Here is an 11282-nt window from a genome sequence, read left to right as displayed (position 1 = left end):
GGCATGCTCTAAGAAATTACAACTCAATAGCAAGCAGATCATCACTAGCCAAGGAAATATTAGACGAGACTGGAGTCTGCTTTAACGCTCACACTTCTGAAAGGATCATTTGGTTGTGTAAGGAGTAACTCCGAAGGTGCAGCGAGTGAACTCCCATTATTGAAACAAACCTCAGTCTGGTTTGCACGGCTCCTAACTTGCTGCTTTGACACAACCTAAGACAGTCTGTCAATTGATCATGCCTAGTGGTTCAGTGCTGACACTTGATCTTGCCAAGGTCTCTCTCTCTCTCTCTCTCTCTTTCTGTTTTTTGGAATGTCGAAATGGCACTTCAATGCACGTTCCCGGCAATGCGGGCAGCATGGGCAGCAGCACCATTTGCATTATTCTTTACAAAATCAACCAACCTGACCCTAAGATTACGTACATCAACTTTGCACTTATATGATTATGAACCAAAAACAAGCTAAACCTTATTGGTGGGGTCATTGCCACCTTTTTGGAGTGTCTGTTATAAAACTGTCATTCATGTCACCCTGTTTAAATATATGCAATCTAAAGAAAAATCCCTATTAAATCATGGTGTTTCTTGGTGCCTTCCCTCTTTTTGTTTCCTTCATATTTTTAACTATATTAATTGCTATGACAGCGTCAAATCATATGCCATATCATCCAAACTAGTTACCAAATTATTTACTTCATGAATCATCATCCTTTCATATGGCAGTATGAGAGATGCAATTAACATTGACAAGCACATTAGCCTATTGTGCAGGGGGTAGACTTGTATAAGTCATCAAAATGTATTAAGAGGCCATTCTTATCTTTACAATCTACACCGAGTTGTAAATGCAATTTCAACTCCTATTGATGCTAGTTTTACTCGTTAAAGAGGTGTTTGGTTTGCAACTGAAATTATAATGGAAATGAAAATCGAAATGGATTGGAATCAAAATCGGAATGGCCAAATCCTCTGAGATTTTTGGTTCGTGATCGGAATCGAAATCGAAATCGGAATTGGAATGAAAGTTTGAATCCATAGAGAAGAGTAAGGATTGAGTTTTATATAGATTGAGCCATTTTTATTCCACTCCGAAATCAAAATCGGAATAGAACTCTCCTCAACCAAACGGTTGGAATGGGAGTCATCTATTCCGATTCCGATTTCAGATCCTCACTCCCTCCAATCAAACACCCTCTAAAAGTATTAGTTATGTTTAATAACCTCTGCTGAGTCCTCCATTGAGTTCTCAAAGCAATTAAAAGGCTTCCAATAAGACTTTAAATGGATTGGATTGACTTGCTTTTGATTTAGATCCAAAATCAATCCGATCTTGAAGTTACTTGGATGAGGTTTGTATTTAAAAATATGACTTGCCCTTTTTTTATTAAAAAAAAATATTTGACTTGCCTTGGTATGGATTTGGATCACTGAATTTTCCATCCAAACCCTAACTAAACCCAAACCAGTCCAAATTAATATAACGTATTCTTCAAATCCTTTTTGAATATCTGTTGTAGTTTCACAATATAGCTTATGAGTAATTTATTTATTGCTTTTAAGAGTTATCAATGAAATTTCTTACATATAATGTGTTTTTGATCATGTTGTTTCATATTATTTTGTTACACATTATGCTTGTAATATAATTAAGTAACAAATTAAATTTATTATTATGATTGGATTTGTGTGCATGATTGAACTAGAAATTCATATAAATTGATAATTACTCGTAAATCTGGCCCAATCAAACTCAAAGAAACTTGGATTGGGTCCGGATTCAATTTTTTAACTTCATTTAAATATGAATTAAATTGGAATCCTAGCCTCCAATTCTTTTTGGTGCTCTTTTTTGCAATTATGAACCACTCATGTTAAAATCCACCATTCGTTCTACGTGTAAAAACAATACATCTTTGTCGTGTACACTCTCACTCCTATTAAGCATAATGAACTCGGGAAGATTGGCTTTATTTATTATTTTCTTTCAACGAAAAAAAATAATAAATACTAATAATAATTTGTTATCATGAACGAAGAACTCAAAGGGGCAAATTGACTCCAACTTTTTGACCTTCCATTTTCCAATCCGAGGCAAACTCCTTCACCAAATAATAAATCCTAGGCAAACTAGGAAAATAAAAGCAATAGAACTTAGGAAAAAAGAAAGAAATTTTTTTAAAAAAAAAAACACGGAAAGGGAAGCATAATAAAAAATTGAAAACAAAGGGCCGATAGGGAGAAGGGGGGAAACGAGAGAGAGAGAGAGAGAGCGAAAGAATTCTTTCCAAGCTCTTTAGCGATCGGGGGAGCGAGAGCGACGGAAGGAGAGCTCAATCCCATCCTACAGCCCCTTGCGAGCGAGCAAGAGAGACGTAGTAGTCAAGAGAGACCGAGGAGAGCCCGAAGCAAAGCAGAAGCAAAGACGAGAAACAGAGACACAGAATTCGAGCGAGCTCTCTCTGCGCGCTCGGTGATGCGCTTCGAATCCCCGACTCTTTTCCCACTTCGAGCTCCCAAAGGTCAGCTTCAGCCTTCCCTCCTCCCCCTCTCTTCACAAAGATTAGGTCTTTCCCTGCCGTCCGCCTCTTTTCCTTCTTCTCTCCCGCTTTGATTCCTCCAATCCCGCCCTCCGACCGCGGGCCCCCCGCGATCCGACCCGTTCGAGCGGATTCCCCTATTGCGGAGCACGGAGTCGATCTTTGGAAGCTACCCGACGAGCAATTCGTCACTAAAGACAGAGCTTTTTCAAGCTCCCAGCCGCCAAATTGGGTGCTCCTCTAGCTGGCTCCCGTTCCCGTTAGGGTTGCGATCCACCGGATCGGAATTCAGGTTTGCGGCCAGGGTTTTTGGAGGAGTTCGAGCTGGTGATCTTTGTTCTTGGGCGTGGACCTCTCTGTCCGGGCTTACCCTAGGGTTTTATACCCCAAAGGCGAGATTTTTGCCCGCATTGTTTTGGTCGAGCAGTAGGGAATTGGCTTTGGCGCATGTAGTTTGTAAACGGTGGAGAAAAACCCTAACTTCGAATTAACAGAGAGGATAGAGAGAACCAGAGGAGAACCCTAATTCTGTTGATCTGGTGAATTATATGGCTGTCCTGCATTGAAAGATGCCGCCAGTGTCGATGCCACCTGCCGTCCGGATCAATCTCGGCGACCTCAAGTCCCAGATAGCCAAGAAGCTCGGTCCTGAGCGAGCCCAGCGGTATTTTGGTTACCTGAATCAGTTGTTGGCCCGGAAGCTGAGCAAGCCGGAGTTCAACAAGTTCTGCCTTTTGATCCTTGGGCGGGAGAACATCCCATTGCACAACCAGCTCATCCGCTCCATACTTAAGAATGCCATTCATGCCAAGACCCCGCCTCCATTGGCTCATGACAAGGCTCCCCTGAAGCCCATTGGAAGTACAGGGAAAAAATCCCCTCAAGGAGATGACAGAATTAATCCGGCACCTGCTGCATCAACTCCGTTGCCGGCTATTTGGTCCAATGGGGACATCTTGCCACCTTCGCCTCGCAAAGTCCGGTCTGGCATTCGAGACCGGAGGATCAAAGACCGCCCGCGCCCTCTTGGACCAAATCACCTATCTTTAGTACACTCTGATGAAGATATTGTCAGGGAGAATTGCATTTTGGGTCCTTGTGATTTGAAGAGACCTGTGCAGCATCATCAAGGTGGGCCTGCAGAGCAGCCGGCAAAGAGATGTCGGATGGAGAATTTGTCACCACATGATCGGGCCTCTGTACATAGCAAGGATCTGGTTGAAGATGGGGAAGAGGTGGAACAGAATAATGATTTGAACTCGAAGAGAGGTCCTCTTCAGGCTCCACTTGGGATACCATTCTGTCCTGCTAGTGTTGGTGGGGCGCAGAGATCTCTGCCTTTGGTAACTAGCACTAGCACTGGTAGCTTTAGTAGCAACTATGATGAGGGTGAGCTATGTCATACTGAGGCTTTGAAGAAATGGATGGAAAAAATAGCAGAGTCACAGGGCTTGGGAGGGGTGACAATGGAATGTGCTAATTTATTGAATAATGGGCTAGATGCTTACTTGAAGAACCTGATTAGGTCATGTGTTGATCTAGTAGGAGCAAGGGCAGGACGCGAACCAATAAAGCATCCGGCCTACAAGCAAAAGCAGCCTGTAGGGAAGCCTATCAATGGTTTTTGGCCGGGAAAGCAGTTGCATGTACAGGGTAGTGGCGGGTCTTCAGAGGGTACACGTGATCTGAGAAAGTTGTGTCCAATATCTCTACAGGATTTTAGGGTGGCAATGGAACTAAATCCACCGCAGCTTGGTGAAGACTGGCCATTGCTACTTGAGAAAATATGCCTCCGCTCATTTGAAGAATAAGGCAGATCTATATCAAGCTTTCTGGATCTATGAAATTGTTGCTGGATGGATCTCTAACAGCCTCAAGGGGTGGCCTTTGGGCAAGTTTGGACAGAACTAAACTCAGATTAGCGGCTCTCTTCTCTGGTAGAAAATCATCAGAGGTTAGAGTGAAAATTTTCTGTAAAGTCATGGGCCTTCTCGAAGATTGCAGTCCTTAAATCAGTCCATCTGAAGGAAAGTTTTTTTAAAAAATTCCCCTGTTTGGTGCATTTGCTGTATGTGTTAGCATCCGTGAGGGGGGATATCTTCCACCACAACCAGAAATCCCAAGATTTTACATAATTTACATCAAATGTGGAGGAAATCAGTTTTGCAGGAATATTGATTAGTAATTTGGTATAGGTTCAATCATGTTATGTAGGTCTTGCGGGGTCTTGGTGTATGTATTATTAATTGCATAAATTGCTTCATCAGTTTTAATAGTGATCTTACCATTTCATGAATTGTTTCAGAAGATTAAATTTGAATTACCTCAGCAAGTGATACATAAGGAATCAAGTATGTGAAAGAATGCTGTGTATCTCCTCTGCTACCAATTTTATATGCCTTATTTCTTGCATTCTTCTAGGCTCTTAGTTGACATATTTCTCTAGTATCATGTTGAGGTATTTTGGATGTGTAGCATCTTTGAGAAAATATGATTTCTTGAATAAAACAACTCACTGTTTCATATTTTGACATCCTCTTTGCTGATTTCTACTATGCAGTGAGAATCACAACATGCTGATTGGGTTTGTGTTATCATGTTTTTGTGGAGACTTTTTGTTTGTCATAGAATTTTCAAATTTTGAGAGCATTTAAAGAACTTATAAAGTTCCTCGAGGTGGCAACTGAAGTGCCTTATGAAGAGCAGGCATGTAGAAAATACAGTGGTATCATCCACTTAGGTTAGAGATATTATGTACCATACATGCTTGTGCCAGTTCTACATTGACTGTGCCCTACAATTCTGAATTTTGTTACGGAGACACGAAATGCTATGCAGCGGTGTGCTACTTCAAAGAGACAATGATACACAAGAAAAAAAGAGGAATGAACATTATCTTAAATGGCTAAGGCTGCATTTGGATGGACTGGAAAATAATGATATTTCATGGTTTTTGAAATTACTCATCTTGATGTTGTAGTATGAGGTGTTTGGTTGTGTGATGAAATCTCAAAATTGCCCTAAAATCACAACATTGAAAATATCTAACTTTCATATTTGTGTTTTTCTCTCTTAGCGGTGGTTTGAACTACTCTCTGACAACCAAACACTTCCCACAAGACCTGAAATTCTAAAATTTAAAAATTATAAATTCATGAAAGAAATCATTATTTTTAGATTACAACATCCAAATGCAGTCATAATAATGATGACAAAACATGTTCTGAATAGTCAATCCCCTTCTCTGGCTTGTCATCGAGAACATGCATGATTGTGTTGACATTAAAATAGATAATTTGTAAAACCGCCCATGTACTAATTTGACTGCCTAACTTCAGACGTAGCCATGCAATGTCATATTAACTATGTATATCATCCAAGTTAGATTGTATACTTATTAGTTTAGGTTATTATTGGTACATATCTGTACAATCAAAACCTAAAAAGATACTCTAACCATAACTACTTTCTTGATAAAGACTAACAATATCTTTCACTTGATTGGGTGAACAACAATATGCAAGGTGCAGAAAACCTGTCAAAGATACTCTAATCATCAGAGCTAGGTAGAGTATGCCTTTTCCATTGTAGAACTCATATATGATATTTTTCTCCAAAAAAAAACTCATATTATATATGAACAGTCAAAATAAAATGGAATAATTTATTAATCTTAATGTATATTAGAAAATGCATGAGATTTAGTTTTATTAAGAATGTATATACACACAGAAATATGTATATATATGCAGACATATACAGACAAAGATGCATATACACACATATACATGTACATGCACACATACATATATATGAACCAAGGTCAGAAATAGATTTAAGGAACAATATCTTCATTTTTCCCTTTATGTACTATTTATTGGAAATTTTAATTGTTTTTAGGGTCAGGAATAACATTGGGGAATGAACTTTCCATATTGCTATGCTTAGCATATCATATATCAAATCATGAAATAATATGGAGCAGTTTTGTGAGTCTATAATTCATAGTATTGGTTTCTTTTGTTTTTTACATAAACCATTTTTTTCATAGTAGATTGATTATGCATCTTATTGTATAAACTATAAATATATTAGACCTAAACATCTCAGACTGATAACCTGCTATATAAGAATTTAATGTTTCAAACCTCAAACAACAAACCTTATCCCATATGCACTGGGTTGGCTTAAGATTGAGTTGATCCATTAGAGATTGAGAAAAATTTCAAAACTAACTTTCAGAAGGGAAAAAAGGTGCTGAACTTTTGCCAGGGCATCCTTTGACAAGTGTAGGGCCTGTCATGAAATCTAAAGTGCATTTCGGTAGGCTTGGATGTTCATCATCACGTGTAGTTTAATATGATGCAATCAAGAGAAAAAATTTCTCCACATCTCCTAGACTTGGAAAGAGTCCAGAAGATGGAAGAGGGAAAGGATCAATAGTGGAACTTGCGTTCATATTAATAAGTCAAAAATTATTGGCCAAAATTCCAACTTCCTAGTAGGAATGCAGTTTAGGTAATATTAGTGTTTGTGCATACAAAATGCTGGTGGTTTATACATACTTTTTTTTGATATGTATATTGTGTATTTGATTCGATGTATTGGTGTATGTATATCTGCATGTCTATGTATATATGTGTCTTTCTTTCTATGTATGTTAATATATAAAATTACAAGCAGACACAAACATGGGAAGATTGATAGATGCTGACATATGTATATGCATATGTATTAATGAATATTTGATACATTATATACATTGTATGTTCATGCATGTATGCATCTGAGTATGTATGTATGCTTGTATACTTAATGACCTCCATACAGATCTTTTCAAACAACTTAAAAGGTGGCTTCCTTGTTCAGAGCATATTTCCAAGCTTAGATGGTTTATGTTTTCGGCAAGGTTTGTGGAGTTAGCTTTATTTTTGTTTTCTTTTAGATCAAACGAGTTCTGCTTTCAGCAGCTTCAGTGATTTTGGTGGTTTAGGCAGTTTTGGCTCCAGTTTTGGTCTTTTTATCTGAAAAAAATTAGAAAATGTAAAGAGGCAATTAAGATTAGGAAAAATAGATAAATGAACAAAATAATCAATGATAACATTTAAAATATATTATGTTGTTTGGACATTTGGAGGTATCATATCGAGGTTGTCGCACTATGGCAATCATTTTTTTCCCTGGAAAATACAAGGTTGACATGTTTGGATGCAATATGTCTTTTTCATGGTTGATGGCTATATGAGAAATGAAATCAAAATGTCTATGATGTATGAGCTCTAGAATAGTTGACTTTTTGAAATAAAAGAGAATTCTTTAAATGTCTTGAGAGCCTAATGTTGCAAGACTTCCAAATCTTCTAAAAACCTGCAAGTTCAATCTAAAGAAAGTGCTACCTAATTTTTGGAAAAACAAAACAATCACAAAATATTAGCATAAATAGCCTATATATGCAATAGTGTGGTCTTATAAGTTAAACTCTGAGACCAACCCTATTTTTGGATCAGTTCTAGCTGAAATCAAAACATTCCGGTTTCGACTTTGGAGCATGGGGTGAAACTTCAAATCATACTTGGTAGGGTTTGCATTATTCTTTTTCTTACATTTATTTTAATTTATTCTCCTAATTGGTTGTCAATTTGCTCTTGATCTATTGCTGAATGAGTTAATAAAGTATGAAAATCAAAAGTAAAAAAAAAAAGAAACTCAACACAAAAGAAGATATCCCTTCTTGTCTTTTAATTTTATTATTTACTTTGCTATAAAGATCTCCTTCTGTCGGTACCAATCTTAATAAGTTATTTAGAAACTCTCGCAAGACAAAATTATGTTACAATATAGTCTATTGTGCACAAGTGGCAATGTGTTGCAGATGTTGAACTGTTGTTTATATGGAAAAAAGGATAAAGCATATAATAATCATAATAAATAATCATAGAGGTACACTGCTGATACGTACATGTATATTTTTTATAATTTCTCAGTGAAAGTGGCCTTTATGATGCTATATGGCATTGTCAGTTCTAGTGAAGTCTGTAAAAGATTTTAATCCAAACTCGATAAAGCAATTAAATTCAAGTTCATATACATCTAGTACTCATTTCTCTTTTTATGTTTGATTGGATTTTAAGCCATTGTCAAATAACAAGTGGCTCTTCAGTAGATCTTCTAGAATTATTGTGTTCCTTGATCATTTTTCTGCTACATCTTCAATATTTTACTTAAGCATTACTGTCAAAACTTTGTGATGAGGGTATATTTACATTCATAAAGAGGAGGTTCACACGTTGTCCTTAGGATTTGATGTTGCTTCAACTGAATAGGATTTCAAAATTTGATTATCATTAATTTAGTGCATTCTATCTTAAGTTAATGCATTATTATGATAATACCAAGTTTATGGGCTATACAGATGCAGAATATTCGTCAATACATAAGTAATGCATACTCATACATATACACAGATTATAAAGTAGATGCATGTATGTACATGTGTACCTGCACGGTACATACACTTTCATATGGAGAAAGCAAGTTACATAATTTGAATCCTTATGTAGAGTAAAATGTATGTGTTGAATGCAAACAAACTTTTCGAGGCAAAATCTTGATGATTTTAAGGCTTGCCTAACTCAATTTATATCCATAATAGGATTTTCAGACTGATGCTACCTTAATAAGGACCCTCTGACCATCATATAAACATATAAGTTATGATGCAGAATCATCATAATATGAAAAATAAAATCCTACCATTAGTATATGACTAGAATATGAAAAAGAATCTGTTCGGTCAGAACAATGCTTCTTCAGTGGTAGGTTGGTATGGAGGAACTATGTGAATATCTGTTCTCTTGGATACCTGTTGAGATATACCCATATCCAAACTCAGCACAATCAGGAAGGCACATCTGATTATTCTGTTAGGATCATGTTTCTGGGTGTTGTTTAGAGCCTCGATGCTACTAGCTGGATATTGCATAAAGGAAATTTTGTTGCTTTCTCACAAATGGATCAGAAAAGTATACGAGTTTTCAATAAAGACCAGGATATTGATATTAAGTACATCAAAGATTGGCACAGTAGGTTAATGAGCTTGCTGAAAATGGATCTTGGTGGAACAATCATGTTATTCCATATTTACCGCTGATTGAACAAGTATTCCGATCTGGTGATTCTACCAGTTGGGAAGCTTTCTTGTACTGCAGCTCTGTTCTTATGCTAAAACTTTTTCATTTATTTTACAGAGTGAAATTTTTGCTGCTAAGTTTTGCATCTCCTATGGTTTGCTACTAACTTCTAGTTGCAATGTAAAAGCACCCTAAGCTTCCTATCTTATGCGACACATGCCTTTTTTTCTGGGAGTTGAAACTCAAGGAGGAATGAACTTATTTTGTTAATATGATCGAATGCTTCTTGGAGGAGAAGAATCAATGCCAGATTCTTGATGTTACTTGTGCAATCAGAGGCTTGCTGATACATATCATAGACTATATATCCTTAGCATAGGATTTGTTGAAATATGTAGTAATTGGTTGTGATCATCCATGATGTAGTCTTTCACTTCTTTGGACCGGACACAGGGCAGGACCGCCTGATGATTGTGGGAAAATATTTGTAATTAATAAGATAATGTTCTATTGAAATTGTATATGTATCTTCTCTTTCTAACTAAAATATAAGAGACTGGAACCTTGTTCAATGCCTGAGAAGTTGTATTCAATTCTATCTAAAAGAAAAGAAACATTGTGTTCAATTGAGAGGACTGCTAGCCATATTTTGATGGGAAAAGAAATGTGAAAGAAAAATTTCCTGTTTCTGTTCTTTGCCATATGACTGTTAGGTATGTTTCTTCAAAGGCTGTTCTGATTTGCTGCATGGACGAGGGGATGTAAGAAGATCTTTAGTGTCACATTTTTCTAGTGGCAATTGTTTGCTCTTTTGTATTTTTTGCTCTGTTGGGAAAAGAAACAGCTGAACCTTCTTTCTTCGAAGGCTTTCTCCCTCTTTGATGTTCGGTTCTTTTTCCTAGGATTGTTAGCTTTTATTTGTCTCTGAATTATGACTTATATGGGGGCAATGCATATCCATATGGAAGGATATAATCCAATATAAGTTAATGATCCTGAGTATGGAGGAATCCTGATACGTAAAAGATTGCTGCATAACGTACAACCTCATCAGCCAGGTTGGTAGTTGTAGTAATAATAATTAAAATAATTTTAATCAATATTTTTTTTATTAACGCACCAAAGTATTATTTAATTTAAATAAAATTTTAAGATATAAATTTTAGTTATGGCTAATATAGTCTTTGGTAGAAGGTATCATATTTATTTCTTTCGACTGATATTAGGAACTAATGGTCTAACTAATCTAGAAATAACTTTGATGTTGGGCTTTTATCCTAGGAGCAATTAATATGTAAAAATTATTCAAATTACTACCCAAAAAAAAAAAAAAAATAGATGATGGTATGTAATATCCCGAGCATGATATTAATTTTTGGAATCCAACATCTTCTTTATTCTTCTATTATTTTTTTTATCTGAATATAGTTTTAACATCATTGTAGAGATCTGAAAATAAAATAAATATAAAAAATTTAAAAGTTGCATCGTTGTGTAGATCTAATTAGGATCTAAGATATCATTAATCATATCAAAATATAAAATTTTGACATGAATTTTTTATATTTTTTTAATTTTACTATTTAAAAAGAAATATAGAAGAGGAAAATA

At 36.2% G+C, this 11282-nt stretch overlaps 1 protein-coding gene across 1 annotated transcript; it reads left to right on the top strand.

Moving 5' to 3' along the window:
• Window positions 1-2239: 2239 nt before the first annotated feature.
• On the top strand, window positions 2240-4812 carry LOC105050390 (uncharacterized). Its single transcript, XM_029266177.2, has one exon. The coding sequence runs from the start codon at window positions 3111-3113 to the stop codon at window positions 4350-4352; it is 1242 nt and encodes a 413-aa protein (XP_029122010.1). The 5' UTR covers window positions 2240-3110; the 3' UTR covers window positions 4353-4812.
• Window positions 4813-11282: the final 6470 nt, after the last annotated feature.

This window comes from Elaeis guineensis, chromosome 8, assembly GCF_000442705.2.
Source record: "Elaeis guineensis isolate ETL-2024a chromosome 8, EG11, whole genome shotgun sequence".
Classification (NCBI taxonomy): Eukaryota; Viridiplantae; Streptophyta; class Magnoliopsida; order Arecales; family Arecaceae; genus Elaeis; species Elaeis guineensis.
Note: the sequence above shows the minus strand (reverse complement) of the source record. Positions and strands in the feature narration are given on the sequence as shown.